The 17,714-nt window shown below is 41.2% G+C and overlaps 1 protein-coding gene across 1 annotated transcript in view; it reads left to right on the forward strand.

Annotated features, from left to right (window-relative positions):
* The first annotated feature begins 1,113 nt into the window (after window positions 1-1,113).
* LOC109738246 (uncharacterized) overlaps window positions 1,114-17,714 on the forward strand; it is a 28,001-nt gene continuing 11,400 nt past the window's right edge. Inside the window, exons 1-4 of the mRNA XM_020297347.4 lie at window positions 1,114-2,324; window positions 6,563-7,093; window positions 7,170-7,823; window positions 14,334-14,975. Coding sequence (XP_020152936.1) covers window positions 1,230-2,324; window positions 6,563-7,093; window positions 7,170-7,823; window positions 14,334-14,975 — 2,922 coding nt within the window. The 5' untranslated portion in view covers window positions 1,114-1,229. The remainder of the gene's footprint in view (window positions 2,325-6,562; window positions 7,094-7,169; window positions 7,824-14,333; window positions 14,976-17,714) is intronic.

The raw sequence follows: 17,714 nt of genomic DNA on the forward strand, positions 1-17,714 counted from the left end.
CATGCATGTTATGAAATGATATCTTTTATTTATTCTTGCTAATATATCACCCAAATTAAAACCTTCTGTCGCAGCTAACAATTAGTCTGTGATGTAAAAATAAATATTTTTAGAAAGTAATATTTTTTTGGAAGACTGGGGAAAAATTGGCGCAAAATGGAACAAATCTCCATCTTCGAGACATAGAGATTGTAAATGGTTTTCCGGCAGGGTGGCAGCCCCACGTCGCATTTGCCCCGAAACTGAGCAGAGAATAAAGCTGAAAGGGATCAAAGCGGAGAGAATGATATCAGCTGGCTATGCAAGCGAAGTAAGCAATGGCGAAAGAAAGAAAATGATGGCACGCATGGAATCTGACAATAGTGAAGCAAAGTTACAAACAAAGCAGCACGCAAGCTCCTTTATCTTTAATTCGTGGCCCAGATAGGAGGAGTTCCAAACAAAGCATGGAATCATGCATAGAGAGGCCAAATTCACTGTTTTGACCATTTTCCATTAGTTTAGCACGATCTAACCCTATGTGAAAAATTGTTTCGGATCTGACATTTTTTCTATTGTCATTGTCTTTGGCGGTAGGGTAACACAACCTACCGCCAAGGCCTTTGGCGGTAAGGCTTACCTGCACCGTCATAGCCTTTTTATGCGAAAAAGACCCTACCGCTATGGTCTATGGCAGTAGGGTCTTTTTCACACCGAACAGGCGTGACAGTGTAAGTAAGTCGTACCGCGAAAGGCCTTGGCGGTAGGATGTGCTACCCTACCGTCAAAGACAATGACGGTAGAAAAAAAGTCAGATCCGAACAACTTTTACACATAGGGTCAGACCATGCTTAAGTTAAGGAAGAAGGTTAAAACAGTGAATTTGTCCGCATATAGAGGGCGTCAGGCCACCTTTAGCATCGAAGACCAAGAGACAAGGCATCGTGGTAGGTTTGTGGTGATGCAGCATCCACGACGAAGAACACTCCCCATGTACGAAAGCATCTACCCTCTGAGAGATAAGCATCCACCTTTATTCGCAATAAGCACCAATTAACCTTTATTCGGGAAAATAAAGCATCCACCTTTATCAAAGTAGTCAATCCGGGACACTCAACGAATACACGCTTTCTTGGGGCTGCTGTCCGCTTCATAAACCTCTCTCCAATGCTGAATTGTGAGCTTTAATCCCACCACGGCTACACAACAAGCAACGCCCCCACTGTAGAGAGCTTCCAGGAGCCGCAACAATGGCGGAGTTCGCGCTTGGGTTGACCAAGACAGCGGTGGAGGGGACGCTGAGCAGGGTCAAGTTGGCGATAGAGGAGGAGGCAAAGCTCAAGGAGAAGGTGCAGCAAGACCTGGTGTTCATCACCGGCGAGTTCCAGATGATGCAGTCCTTCCTCAAAGTCGCCAACGTGAAGGGTGCCCAAAATGAAGTGGGGACGACCTGGGTGAGGCAGGTTCGTGACCTGGCCTTTGAAGTGGAGGACTGCGTCGAGTTTGTTGTCCACCTAGACAATAAGACTGCCTGGGGTTGGTTGCTGCGGTTTGGGCGCATGTTGGTGTCCTGCAATGCGCCACCACTGCCCCTAGACAAGGCGGCCAGCGATATAAGGAATATCAAGGCCAAGGTGGAGGATGTAAGCCAGAGGAACACACGCTACAACTTCATCATTGATTCTGGCTCCAACTCCAAGCCCGTGTCACTGCCTGAGCAGCCAGCTAGGGCCAATACAAGCCCATCAGCATTCCGCATGTTACGGGAGGTGTGGGAGGCCACGGGCAAGTGTCGCGGCATGGGCGACCTTGAGGAGTTGATCAAGAGTGGAGGCAGTGACCTTGAGGTGATCTCGATTTGGGGAAGTACAGGACCCGCTGATCTTGGGGTGACGTCCATTCTCATTAAGGCTTATAATGACCCAGAAATCTGCCATGGATTCAAAACCCGTGCCTGGATTAAGTTGAAGACTCCTTTTAACCCTGATGATTTTCTCAAGAGCTTGCTGACTCAGGTTTCCGCGAGCTCTAGCGAAGCAGATGTAGGTGCAGAATTCCGAGCAAGCATGAAAGCAGCAGTGGATATGGAAGATGATCGCCAGAAGATTAAACTCATGCAGCAACTCATGAGTGGGCTGAAGTACTTCGTCATCCTGGAGGATGTATCCACTGTGGTAGAATGGGATATCATCAAATTATACCTACCGGACAGTAAGAACAGTAGTCGGCTCGTCGTCTCAACAAAGCAGTTACAGATTGCACTTCTCTGCACAGGGAAGCCATATAAAGTATCAGAGCTCACACGGTTCTCTGATGATCAATCACTTTGTGCCTTCTCGATGAAGGTAAATCCAAGACAACATTGAGTATACTACCATTAAAATTATAGGCATTAGTACATGCTTTTCTTTTCTTATTCTCCGAGTGCAAATTAAATGTTCTAAAGTAATTTATGTTTCAATGATATGCACGTTCTATAACCTAAATCATAGGAAAATATTTTCAAACATAGACCTGACATATCAAATTTTGTTCCACATACTCCACACACTAGTAGAAAAAGAGGCTTCCATACGCCCCCATTAGTCCCCAAAATAATCGAACCGCGACCAAAGGGGTCTTTAGTCGCGGTTCGGGAGGAGACCCGCGACCAACTATCTGGGCCCAGCGCGCTCGGTCGACAGCTGGCGGACGGGAGGGGCTTTAGTCCCGGTTGGCCTGGCCAACCGGAACTAAAGGTCCTCAGGCTGGCCCGAAGGCCTTTAGTCGCGGTTGGCCAGACCAACCGGAACTAAAGGTTAGACCTTTAGTCGCGGTTGGCCAGACCAACCGGGACTAAAGGTTAGACCTTTAGTCGCGGTTGGCCAGACTAAAGATTTGAGGCCTCATTTTCAAACTCTACCCCCCCTGTGGATCGCCTTTTCAGTTTTAGAAAAATCAAAAGAAAATGATGGAAATGTCAAAAAAATAAAATAAAATAAATTTCCCATGTGATATGTAGTCTAGTTGTTGGGAAAATTAACAAATATGAATTTCGACTTTATTTGCAAAATCTCTCTGGAATTTTTTAAAATGGGCATAACTTTTGCATACGAACTCGGATGAAAAAGTTTTTTATATGAAAAATCATCTACTCGAAAAGTTACATCCGAATTTAACCGGGGAAACCCCGTTAAACATTTTCAAAATCCTCAAAAACCTAACAGAAAAAAAGATACGGGGCTTTTAAGATCTGGAGAGGCAAAAAAATTCAAAAAATTTCAAATTGTGGTCAAACTGTGGTCAAACAATGGTCAAACTAATTATTCTAGAATATTAGTGTTACTAAATAATTATTTCAGTCTTTTTTCAATTTTGGTCAAATCTGGTCAAACTGTGGTCAAACAGTGGTCAAACAATGGTCAAACTAATTATTCCAGAAATATTAGTGTTACTAAATAATTATTGTTTTTTAAAACAATAGTTTCAAACTCAAACAGTGAAATGTGTCACTTCATGCTCAAGGTAAATTCCTGAGGGTTAATAGAATTGACATCCTTCTATTGTCAGGAAAACAACAAGTGCAGACTTGGAAACGAGGGAGAATAGAACCCGAAAGTTAAGCGTGCTCAGGCTGGAGTAGTGAGAGGATGAGTGACCGTCCGGTAAGTTAGATGATTTGAAATGATGAGGGGTGATTAGAGATTAGAGGATAAATTGAGCAGTGATGAGGGGTGGTGATTAGAGATTAGAGGTTAAAATAATTCAGAAATTTGAAAATTAAAAAAATTAAAAAAATTCGCAAAAAACCAGGTTTAAACCTGCGGAGGAGGCCTTTAGTCCCGGTTAGCCACGAGAACCGGGACTAAAGCCTTTAGTCGCGGTTCGTAAGAGGCGCGACTAAAGGGGGGATCTTTAGTCGCGCATATTTAGTGCCGGTTGCACAACCGGGACTAAAGGCCTTTGCGAACCGGGACTAATTTCTACCAGTGACACAGTTCCGTACTGATTCTTCGTCAAAGATCGAATTACAAAGATGAGAGTGCGCCCCATATAATTCAGCAAAAAAATAAAAAATTAGAGAACCCTCAGTTGTCATCGGAGTATAATTAAGTTCACAAAAACAACACAGAATAATGCACGGGGCTTACTATACATTGGGATTGTAGTTTTCATGGAAAAAATGACGATCTTAAGTGATCTATGGTCTAAAACACTTAAAAGGGCAGCCCGGTGCACGCAGCTCCCTCTCGCGCAGGGTCTAGGGAAGGGGTTCCTTGGTGCAGCGGTAAAGCATATATATGGTTTGCTATTTAAATCTCTACCTCACTTTAGTAGGGTTGACTTCCATAGGCCCATGTAGATCTAAATAGCTAGCAATACATGGTGTGATACATCAACTATTTAAATGCACATTTTACTCTTTAACGCAGTTGTACATGCAACCAATGAAGTGCATATATTGGATATCATTTTCTTTGTCATGAAAATTAACTGAACTAAAAAAATGTCAAACAAATAAAAATACTCATTGACAACTGTGAATGGATTTGACTAATAGCATGAAAGTGGTGAAATGTAAAACAACTTAAATGTATTTCACGATCTATAGTCATATTCTTCATATAAAAAATGACCACATTTTTTATCTGTTTTTTATCACTGCATATATACCTGTGATACATCCAGCTGTGTAAACAAGACCGCAGTATCATATTGGATCGAACAATTTAAGAAGGCGGTGATGAATTTATGTAGTTGGGACCATGCTGTTGAATGGGTTGAACATGTTCCTTCTTTTCTGTGCACATGCTTTTCTTTTTACAAAGACAATTGCCCTTCAAATGTGTATCTTAATTGGACTTTTCCATATCCATATACTCATGTCAGTATGAGAATACATATTTTATTTAACTACGTGGACCCAAATTTTAACTTCAAAATACATTGAAACCATTTTGTTTAGACTTTGCATATTAATTAGTAACTCCGAACCAATAAGTGTCATCGTTTAGTTCAATATTGAACTAAAACCATGACACTTACTTTGGATCAGAGGGAGTACTAGAATTCTCATAGATTAGTTCAGTTGATTTGGTTTTCTTAAGATCAATGCTCTCCTTTTTCGTAATGTCCAGAAATTACCAAAATCATCATAATTCCTTGAAAATATTTAGGCTTCGAACCCAACTAGTCCACCAACCTTGGGAATTCAAACTTTTAATAGGTTGAAGATCTATTCAAGGCATTTGCATTTAATTGAATTCAATAATTATCTTGTTTCAGTATTTCAAAATATCTTTAATACGTTGATGTATTGAATCATCCACACTTGAATTTGTATTGCTTTTTAGTTGATTTTTTAACCTTATATACTTTTCTGACATTTTACGAAGTTGCAAAAATCATGGTAGTTTCGACAAAACTAGCTAGCTGTCCACCTTTTCCCTCCGTCTTAAGTTGAAAGAGGGCTTAGGCTATCACCCCTTTTCCTTGCAGCCCTGTTTGCATGTGATCTCTCCTACGATGAATATTTACATGCTTAGGTTGTTTTGTAATGCAAATCAACATACCATTGTATTTTCTCTAATTATCTATATGGCCTAATACCTTTTACAATAGCATATGCTTTATATTTGTGAAATCTTAATACTAATGGACTTTGCATAACTTATCATATATGTAGAGTTGTCCATAACCTTCGAAAGCACACTTTCATCACAATAGAATTAACAACTTTGTATTGATGTTTCAACTCTTGAGTTGTGGTACTGTAGTGAACAGTCTATATTCTATCCCTAAAAGGACCATGGTGATTGTGGATAAATCTTATATTCGGCTTTTCTGTACAAATGACTATTTTTTTATCATGTAATGTATTCTGTGGAAAACATGTGTACAAGTTTTGGACTAATTCGAAACAATTGTACTAGCAAAAAGAGCATGCACTAAATGGATGGAAATTTTCCATGTCAAATTCAGTGCACTTTGAGAGATAAGAGAAAGACAAAACGAGCTTTTGACAATAAACAAGATTTTAAAACTCTGTTTTGACGGATATTTCCCAATCATGTGAGGTAATCTTGATTACTAGGTTTGATTAAGTGCTAGCGCGTGTAGGATAGGCTAGTTTCCTAGTTGAGTCAAGTACGATAAGTTGTTCCAAGTCAATGCCCGTGTAGGACAAGGTCTAGATTTTTTGTGTGGAGGACAATTAGGTCTAGATTGTCAGCCGGCTGTGTATATTTATATGCACCACGGCATAGCTTTGTATCATTGTGGAGAGAAAACAAGAAAAGAAATAAAGAGGGAAAAAAGGGCACAACAAGGGCCCTTGGCTACCAGTTTTTTGTGCGCGTGTGTGTTCAACTTTGATGTGATCTATCCTAAGGGTGACATTCCAACAAAGCAATCCTATTCATATCCAGCTCATCAAAAATAAAACAGAACACTGGAAGGTTAATAGTAGTGGAGTATTTCTTCCAAGTCAATTTAATTTCAGAATAGTTTGGCGAAACAAGAAGGATGAGCACTGCGAGTTGAACGCACTACTAGATTATTGGGTATGATATAATCTTGTAAGTATTTTTTTTTATACTTGCAGTCTGGGCGTCATAGTGGAAAGGGTGAATTTACTTGGCAAATCGGATGCCGTGGTGTGATTTCCTTGTGGGGAACTGGTGACCTCAAATCAGCTCTCGTCCATAAAGTGTACACCAGCATATTGTATAAGTCTAAGCAATTTCACGGAGTGGAATTTGAACGGCATAGCTGGGTTGACGTACCTGATCCTTTTAATCTGGAGGTCTTCTCTCGGCGTTTACTGCTCAATTTTCGCTCAGAAAACCTTCAAGTTGAAGAAATTGCAGCGGTTGGTATGATGAGAAACCCAGGCCTAACAGAAGAGTGTTGTAAGTTCTTGCGTGAGAATGACTGCTTCGTCGTGATTAATGGTCTGCAGTCCACAGAAGACTGGGAATGGATTAAGGCTACCTTCCTATCACAGCCTATTAAAGGTTGTATCATTGTCATTACAAATGAAGAAAGTGTCGCCAAACGTTGTGTAGAGGATGAACATGGAGCTCTCAGCATCAAGGATCTAGAAGCCGACCCGGTGCTTCGTTCCATGATAAAGGTAGGCATGTTTACACACCTCAAGTTAGAATCTTACACTCACTGTCATTTTGTTGCTAAGGGGCGTGGATGTGCAGGGTTCTCAATGCTATGGAATTGAGGACAAGGAGGCTTCTGGCAGAGGTCGCTTTTTCTCCATCAGAAGGGAAGAGGCACGTGAGTTGCTCGAGAAATTAGGACACCCCTGGCGCAATCGGAGTCTCTTAAAACATCCTGTGACCTCCTTGTGGGGGTCTGATTCTGCACGGAATTCAGAAATTGTCAGAGAAGTTTACTGTAAAGAAATTATTATTTCTGAAGGTTCCAAAGCAGAACACATGGATGAAGAGGGCTTTTTAATTCACCACGAAAAACAAAAGAAATTCAGCTGGGTCGACATGCAACATCCATTCAATTTGGTTGACTTCTCTCGCCGTTTACTTTTAGATTTTCATTCAGATGATCTACAAGGCAAGAGATCTGCAGCAGTTGGTATTATGGAAGGCCAAGATCCAACTGAAATGTGTTGTAAGTTTCTACGGGAATACAAATGCTTGGTGGTTATTGATGGCCTGCGGTCCAGGGATGACTGGGACAAGATAGATGCTACCTTCTTATCCAAACCTACTAAAGTACATACCATTGTCATTACAAATGATGAAAATGTGGCCAAATATGTTGTATGTGAGGAACATCAAGCTTTCAAAGCCGGAGATATGGAATACACAACGGTTGTTCCCCCATTGACAAAGGTATACTTATGTTTACTCGTGACACTATCTTCTACTATCTTCCTACAATCTGGCACTAATTAATTTTCTTAATGTATGCACATGCTTATGTTCACAGAGACACACTGTAATCGGTTATATAGGAAATATACATCCTGTCACCTGGGGTAGTTACCATCATGTCTCATATATTACCATATATATACTACTTTATCATTCTAAATATGTTTATATACTATATCTAAGATACTCCAAAGCAAGTTATACGAAAAAATTGCATGCGAGTCATAGTTTTTTGTATATTTTGAGAAGACCTTCATATTTGTACGTATAAAACAACATACTAAAAAAGTAGTACACACTGCCTAAAAACTAGGATATATACTACCCAAGTATTCTTATATACTGCATACGGTTTTGACAGATACTACATACAACATACAAAACTCACATAAGGGTAACTACCTCTGCGCCTTCTCCCTATTGGGCCTAAACAAGCTCAAACCCGCGCTTAATCTCACACACTCTATGTGTACCCCTCTCTCCCTCCCTCCCGCCTCTCACCCACACCAGGAACTCAGACCAATGAGATAGGACCTCCGAACCAGCTTAAAAAACAAACGTGCATATTATAGCCCTGGAATCTACCACGACTACTAGCACTCAACTGGGCTACTAACTTGACCTACCGCTAGCCCCCTCCCTCACATCGCCCCGCTTGGGCGAATCGAGGGCACAACCCCTAGCCCTGCCACCAACTCTCCTCCTCGATCTCCCCTTGCTGCCACCTAAGGCAGCCGCCGGCCAAGCTCGGCGCATCACCGATGAAGGTGGCGACGGGGCCCTCGCTGCCTCGCCTTGCTCGCAGGGAGCCTCGGGATCCATGGCGGCGGCCCCGGTGAGTGTGGCGGCTCCAGCTCATGGGCTTCTGGTGCCGTGGGTGTAGGTTGATGGTCTCGTGTGGAAAGCGAAGCCCTTGGTGGAAGTGGGCCAGGGCGCGTTGGCGGTGGATCTGGCCATCTCCTCTCCAACACTTCTCCAGCGAGCTCCCCCCCCCCCCCGCCACATCCGGCATGCTTCGACGTGGGGCTCCGGTTTTCACTGGGTGGGAATGGGTGCTGGGGGTGCAAGACCGGGGCAAACCCCTAGCCAGCCTCACTGGTTGCAACGGCGGCGATGCCAGAGGGCACCGTGCACCTTCTTGGAGGCGTCGGTCAGGTCTTGTCCCCCTCCCCCTTCCCCTTTGCTTCTCTCGTGAAAACCTCAACATTGTTGGGCAGCGACGACGCCCATGGCGCCTTAACCTTCTTGAAGGCGCTGTTCTGGGAACAAGTTGGGTTGTGGGCTTCGTTGTGGAGTGGGAGGTGAGTGTCGGCTACGGTAGCGTGTCTCGAGTGGCGGAGGTGTCTTCCCTCGTGCAGGGTCAAGTTGTTTTGGTGCTCTCAAAGCAGTTGTGGTTTTTTCCCGGCGGTGCTCGTGGTTCTTCCAGGACGGGAGGGTATAGGGTTCCTATCTTCCTGCATCATCACTCCAGATCGACGCGAGAGCCGAAGCTTCTGATCTGGTCTTGGACCTTGTTGTTGTCCTCTTGTGCATTCTGGTCGCTCGCCCTCTTTCAAGACAGAAATATGGTTTGTGGCACTGTTGTGCTCTAGGTGAGTTGCCGCTGGCAGTCGGCATCACCTGGTTCCGCCCCAGTGGCTTCGTTCGAGGCCATTCATCCAGGTTCTAGGGTGAACATGTCCATCGTTCAACGGTGTGGCGCCTTCGAGCCAGACGAGGTGGCAGGGGCCTTCTGTGACGATGGATCTAGATGGTTGTATCTTCTCTAGGCCCTAGGTGTTTTGGCAACAAAATGCCTCTCAGCATCGTTGGTACCTCTCCTGAGCCGGCATTCGCCTTCTCCATGATTTTGTGCTTGTTCAAGAGGTCCCTCGCATCTTCAATTTACATGCTTTATGTCGATCTTTTATCTAGCTTATTGTATGCGAGTTTTGTGATCTGCCTCCGTGCATCTTTGTATCTTTGCCATTTTCTTTTTCTTTTGTTAGTGTGTGGTTGTTCTACTGAGATGTAATCCTGACCAGTTGATGGCTTTCTTAACTCAAAGTCAGGCTCTTCTTGATCCTTCTTTCTAAAGAAATAGCACTCAACTACTCCACTTCTTTTTGAGCTTCCCGGTTGCTGGGCTTCAGCTTATTCAAATTTGCCCATAGGATCGATCACATTAAACTAGACGATGAACTCGTACTAGTAGTTCACCGTCTACTTTAATGGATCGATTAAGTCCTAGTATGGTTGGTAGCTGTATATACCAAAAAGTACTAGTAAGTGTTAGGATAAGTAATTGAGTTGAATCCGGCAAGGACTTTGTGTTCATATAGGTAGCTAGGCAACCTTAGTGCTATGGGAAAGCAACTTCATTTGTTTTTCCTAGTTGGTCTGCCATTAGGTTGGTTTGTGTACAAATGAGAAAATAACATAAAACATGAGGAACCTTTAGTGCTACATATAAGAAACTTCATTGCATTATATGTATCAATGTATTTGCTCAGTTGCCCACCATGGATGCTCAATTGCCTAGCAGTAATGCCCAGTCGTGTACAATACCATGAAAATTGGCCTATCATTGATCCCCAGTTGCCTGCTATTGGTAATTAGTTACCTACCATTGATGCTCAGTTGTCTAACTTTGCAAATAAGTTGCCTAGAATATTATGAAGTTGCTTATCACAAGACAACTTATGTGTACTCTCAGTCTAACTTGGTATCTAGACAAAAGCAATCACATATGGAAAAGTCTAAGTTCACTATTAATGGGGTTAATGGAGGCAAAACAAGGACAATGACTTTGAGATCGTTATGCACTCGAATATCACACAAAAACCGTTATCAACTTTCAGGATGTTTTTTGTGAAACTTCGGTGCATTTGGAAGCAACTCATGAGTGTTTTTCCATTATTATATCTAGAGATTTCAATGATTTTTGTGGGCAACTCATGAAAAATTATGAACAAGTTGCGCGTGTTTGTGGGCAACGGTCTGATCCACACCCTATAAAACTTCTCATCACCCCAGACGCAACTTCTTATCACCCCAGACGCAACTTCTCATCCGCCCCCACTTATTCAATTAGTCAACACCCATGACCTACCTAGCTAACATCCACACGCTCAGTAGTACTGCGGGGAGACTCCCATAGAAAAGGAAAGCACAAGGCAGCCATCCTTCCCCACAAAGTTTTGAAATTTGGAATCATGATAGAGAACTTAGATCCCATATTTTTCGAGATTGTAGGAAAATTAAGCCCCTTGATGGTGATCTTAGGTCTCATCTTCCCTCACTATGCAACTGGTCCTCACATTTTGAGCAACTCCTTCTCATCGTGTGAGCAACTCATTCTCACCCTATGAGCAACTCTTGTATTTGTCAACCTCTCGACCCCACTCCTCTCCAACCCCGCCCAACACATGCATGATAGTTAAAAAACCCTGAAAGAACTCTAGCATTACTACTTTAGGCACAAGAGTAGTGAAACATCATATCATGGAAAGAGTAAAAAATGGCATCACAAAAAAAACACATAGAGTTATCCCACTTATACTATTTTTGCAGGAAACTTCGTGCGAAAAAATATGATCAACTTGCATAGATTTGTGGGCAAACTATCTGATATGCCCCCTATGGAACTTCTGATCCCCAACCCAGGAACTCGATCTCACACTGTGTGCAACTTCCACTTATCTTGTGTGTATGCAACTATACACACCCGCATATAGCAATTGTTCTAGCAAACTCTAAGCAACTGCTCCCCTAGCAGAAATCCACACAACTATTATAGCAAGATCCAAAAACAACTATTCCTAGGAAGAAATCCAAGAAATTATCCTAGCAAATCAAAGCATTTCTATTACTAAAACAGAATGCAAAACTATTTCTAGCAAAATCAAGAAAATGTACTACCAAACCACAAATGCAAAATAGTTCTAGCAAAACTGAGTGACTCCCCTACAAAACCAAGCAACTGTCCTATCCAATCCAAGGAACCGCATTACTAAAAAAAATACTATGGATTATCCTAGCAAAACAAATCAACTGTCCCTGGAATTACTACTTGGATTGCCTACATTAGGCAGGAAAAACGTTTGCCCAACTGGAATAGCCTTTGTAGACACTATCTGAATCCCCCTTCCCATGCAACTTATCTATTCTAGCAAAAATCCAAAACAACTCAATTACAAAGAAAACACAAAATAAAAAACTATTCTAACAAAAAAATCAAAGCAATTGTCCTAGCAAAACCAAGCAAATGCATTACATAAAAAAACAAATGCAAAAACCTGTTCAAAACGAATCCGAGCAACTGCACCAACAAATCACGAGAACTTAACAATGATAATTAGGTGCCTAACAATGATGCCCAGTTGCATGTCATCGCTAATTAGTTGGCTATGATACTAGGAGAAGTTATCTGTCGGCGTAGGTTATGTTGTCTATACTCTGAAGCATAGTTTTAGGATACTCGATAGTGTGGTAGACAACTTATATGTGAATTTGGTGAACATGGTAGTCATGGGATGCACCTTATAAGGAATTCTCGTTGATAGGCCATCATAGTAGCCAAACTAAGAAGAAGTTGTTTTCCTATAGCACTAAAGTTGCCTCTTCAGCACTCAAAGTTGCTCTAAAAAAAGTTCATCGAAACATACCAATATGGGATTTAGTTTTGAAGAACTCGTCGCGAGAAACCCAGCGATGAAAACGAATCTAAATTCTGATACTCGAACAAAAAGTTATGGCTTTTTAAATTTTGTAAAACCCAAATAAATGCATGTACTTTTCCTTTCTTGACTGATTTGTGCAAAGTAGAAATCATTCGAAGGGATGCGGACCAGATACTTTCCTTTTTGTAGTGTAATGATGGCACGAAATGCTAATTACCCTTTATGGTAGGTCTGCTCGAATGCACCCATGCTAAGTGAGTTTTTTTGTCGCGTAGTGACCCTTTAGGGTTACGCTATTCTAAGTGTGAGTGTAGAATAGCTTATTCTACACCCCCAGTAACGCTATGTATAAAATTTAGTAAAACACTGTATAAAATGTAGTAATTCCGAAATATTTTTTTTTACTATCCAAGTTTTGAATTTAATACAATGACGAAAAATTGCTATATTTTGTATGCTACGTTACTATATTTTGTATAGACCATTACTAGGGGCATAGAATAAGCTATTCTACACTCATGGTTAGTTTACCAGGTGTAGTTACTCCCACTTTTGTTTTGTACGTTTTAGGTAGTATCTACCATACCGGAGTGTATGTATGCGTAGTATGTAGTATGTAAGAATCTTTAGGTGGTATATATACTATTTTTTAGTAGTATGTAGTGTATTTTTAGCATATTCCTTTTTATGTAGAAATAAGTATGTATTTTACAAATATGATAAAAACATGGGCTCATGTGCAATTTTTTCACATAACTCGCTTTGAAGTATCTTAGATATAGTATATGAACATACTAAAAATGTAAAGTAATATATATACTACCACATGGTTGTATATGAGACATGGGTGTAACTACACCCGGTAGTAGGATGTATTTTCCCTATATATATAACCACCCGGGATAATTACCCCCATGTCTCATATACTATTTTTAAGATATTAGAAAACAAACTATACAAAAAAATCCATGTGAGTCAATAGTTTTTTTGTATTATTTTAAAAATACATTCATATTTGTATGTATAAAACAATATACTAACAAAGTAGTAATCACTATCGAAAAAATATAATATATACTTTTTGAATATTCTTATATACTACATACTACAAGTACATACTCTTGATTTCCATTGATATTACATACAACATAGAAAACAACATGTGTGTCAGCACCCAAGTATTGCTAGTTTCCAACACTCACAACTAAATCATGATTCTTAGCGCTCTAACTAGCTCTCGGCTTCTTGGCGGTAGCCCATGCCCCATGGAACCGAGACCTCACGGGACATTGCCAGTGACCCGACCAGAGTTCATCAGTACCTCATTAGTGATACGCTGGAGGTCTTCAACTCTTCATGGAGTCAGCTGCGTCACTCAACGTCGACGTAGTACCACCAGAGGGAGTCAAAAGGAAAATTGACGCTGTGCCGCTGTGTGTGTGTGTGTGTGTGGTGGTATTGCGGAGCTGTGAGGGCGCCTAGTAGGGGCAGCCGTGAGGGCCGTCATTAGAAATCATTGCTGCTCTACTAAGGACAGGATCGAAAACCAGGCAACTATGGACAGGAGTAAGCAAGGGCCATCCAAAATAGTAAAAAGTTTATATTTGGTCCTGCAACTCTGAGAAAAGTCCAAATCCAGGACTTCCGTGTCCCTCTCGTCCAGGTCAGAGAGAAATGCCTCCCTGGTGAGGCGGTGAGGCCGGGTGCCAGGGTTAGCCTCCCTCAGCTAATGCTGCTGACCAGGCGATTCAGTTTTTTAGTAAACTTAACTAGTTTTAATTTGTTATATTATGTTTCTGGTATGCAGGCGGGTTGTGTTTCTCACTTACTCTCCAATAGATGCGAAGAGGCACGCGTCTGGATGAATACATTCGAACTTGTTGGCCGTCAGGCTAAATCGGCTTATGACCTTGGAGATTTTATATGGCATTACGATGGTGCGATCTCTGTGTGGGGAATTGCTGGTGTTGGCAAATCAACTCTCGTCAGAAGTGTGTACTACCACGCAATGCTCGGTTGGCAGCAATTGTTTGAAAGTCCCAGATCAGCATTATTCCTGTGCGACTATGCACGAGGATTTACAATGTACAGCTGGGTCAATGCGCCCCATCCGTTCAACTTGACGGACTTCTCTCGCAGCTTGCTTTTGGATTTCCTTTCAGATGATATGCAGGCCAAGGAAGCTGCGGCTGTTGGTTTTGTGGAAGGCCAAGACTCAATTCCAGGCTGTCGTAGGATTCTGCACAAACACAAATGCTTCATCGTTATTGATGGCCTACGGTCCACGCATGATTGGGACTTGATAAAAGAGGCCTTCTTACCAGATAATACTAAATCATGTATCATCGTCATTACAAATGAAAAAAAAGTCGCCAAGCATTGTGTACAAAAGGAAGGCCAAGTGGTCAACATCAAAGGTCTTGACTCGGGCCTTCATCTCTTCAAAAAGGTGTGCTGACTCCTGACCATTTATTTTCCTGCTATCTATCTACTTGCTCCATTCAATATACTGCGCCCGCATTTGCCGAGATCTATGTTTGACCATGCATTTAACCAACTAGCAAGTAAGCACGTGCGTTGCAATGGAAGAAAAACAATTATATTATACAGATGTGGTAGAGACAATATGCCGGGATTAGGTACAGACTTTTGAAAAATTGAAGCTGTGTCAATTTTTTAGGGCTCAACGTCGTACAAAAGAAGGAAAACCCTTTTCGCGATCCGCGATGTACCAAATAAAATCATAAAACGACATCCATAAATCAAAAAAAAGAGCTCTATGTAAGCGGGTTCATTTTGTTTGTTATTTATGGATCTGATTGAATTTTTGTGAACATCTTCTAAAATTTACAATTTTATTAAATTCTCAAATATGTTTTGAATACACAAATATCTTGGATATTTTTTATCTGTGAACATTTTCTCGAGATCATGAATTCTTTTATAATGTGCCAAGAGTTTTTCAAAATACCAGACATTTTATGATTTCTCGAATATTTTTTGAAATCATGGAAATTTTATGATTTCTTAAAAAATACCAAAAGTCACAATTTTTTGAAATTTGAAAATATTGGAAATCCACAATTAATTTAAAGAAGAAAAAACAGAAACAGAAATAAGAGAAGAAAAGAAAAGGGGCGTCATGCCCCACAATGGGCCGGCCCATGAACACGCGCGGGTGGTCCAGAAGGCGTGCTCGCAAGACAAAAAAACAAAAATGGACACATATCCGGGATCGAACCTAGGGTCGCCGAACTTAAACGTAGGGGCTCCAACCATTGTGATAACGAAACATTTCTGTAAACATGTGGGTATCATAGTGTAATGACCAAACCCATCGACGATGTCTTTGAAAAAACTGAATCCTTTTTTGCCACGGATGGCATTGGTGGGTAATTGTTACCAACTTCAAGGGTAATTTAGATCACGGTGAGCGGGCAGGCAGAAGCAATAGCCGCTTTATTATTAAAAAAATTAGGGTAACATTTTTAAAACAGTGACGGACGAAAACAAAAAACGTATGAAAAATATCGATGGACCAAAAATAGTGGAGAAACAATCCTTCCTTTTTATTTATTTATTTTTAAAACAGCGATGGGCGAAAAACAAAAACGTACGAAAAACATTGATGGACCAAAAATAGTGAAGAAACAATCCATCCTTTAATATTAGGTATAGATGAGAATGAGTACGAAAAACATCGATGGACGCACTACATTATGAAATGAAAGGAGTATTAATTATTATGCTTTACCAATTATAGAGTCCCTAGAAATTTCCACAAAACTAGAAAAAAGATATAGACCATCAATCATGTGGTACCAAATTTTAGTTGCTCGGGTTGAAAATAATAATGTTATTTAACATGACAAAAAAGTCCTTGGTTCACACAACATAATCAGTTTGTGAAAAGCACAGTTTGCTAACTGAATAGCCAAATTATTCTGTTTCGCTGTTTACTATGCACTCGTACTCCCTAAGGGTCATGTGGAGTGCCAACCAAGTTCACCCATTGATATTAAAGGCTATTATAGACCTTTTACAGTTTACCTTGGTGTTTCGTTTAACCTAAGCTGGCTCAGTTTCTGAAACCGATCGGGCACAGCACAATGATCCAATCAGTCGCTCGCTTTGTTGTGAATAGGCTATTAGCACTATGACAAATCGGCCTTTGCTTGTTACTGATTACTAATTCCCCATATTAAGTCAAGGGTATTGCGATGATTTTATCAAGAGTATTGATCGTAGCTAATCTGATTAAGACAAACCTTGTTTTGGATTTTTTATGACCGAATCATTTGGTGTTTCTCCACACAAACCAAGAGAGGAAAATGGATTAATCAATTCAAATGGTGCTAATTCCAAATAACTTGGCTACTTGCCAACCAATCGATCGGTGCATCCATGCAAGATAGATCTGATTGCTGGAATTAATAGCACACCATAGCCATTCATTTATTTACAAAATCATCGTAAATCTTGATCCTGAGTTTGGCCTCCTAATTGACGATTCTACCATTAGATTTAAGGTGCTCCATAATTTTTGTTGTAGTACTTAATGTTTACAATGGAGTACCAATTAAGCATATCCGAGCGTCTTTTTTCGGTATGCCGCTCCGCGAGCAAGGAGCGCCGCGAGGAGAGCGAGAGAACGAAGTGGGCTTTGGTGATGTCGGAATTTGCACCTATTTGTATCTATTTAGTGATCAGTCCGCTAGTTTCTTTGATTACACTCGGTGTTCCTTTTCCATTTGCTTCCATAGAACTACTGTGAGCGGTCTAAACTTCGACCCTTCTTTCTTTCTTCATTTAAAAAAGGGGGAGCAAAGCCTGTTTTTTGCTCCCTCAATTGATGGATCAGGGCCCCTCCTGCCGGCCCCAACGAAAGGCTCTTTAAGGAAGTAGTCCCATCACTCTCGGGCCCGGCACCAACCAGGTTTTCTTTTCAAAGAAAAAGGAACGCAAAAGTTTTGTGAAATCCTTATCTTTCGGCTTTTTAAAGAAGATAGGCCATTACAAAAACAAGGTATAACAGTCGACTTTCCTATCAGGATTTTACAACCTGAATACCAAGGGACCACTATTAGAAGAGAGCATAATAAGTAAATGCCGACGCCATCTTTGACTTTTTGGATGGTCGGCGGCGCCATAAACTCGATAACCAGCACCACAGAGTCAAGAAATTCAA

The sequence above is a fragment of the Aegilops tauschii genome, chromosome 6 (genome assembly GCF_002575655.3).
Source record: "Aegilops tauschii subsp. strangulata cultivar AL8/78 chromosome 6, Aet v6.0, whole genome shotgun sequence".
NCBI lineage: Eukaryota > Viridiplantae > Streptophyta > Magnoliopsida > Poales > Poaceae > Aegilops > Aegilops tauschii.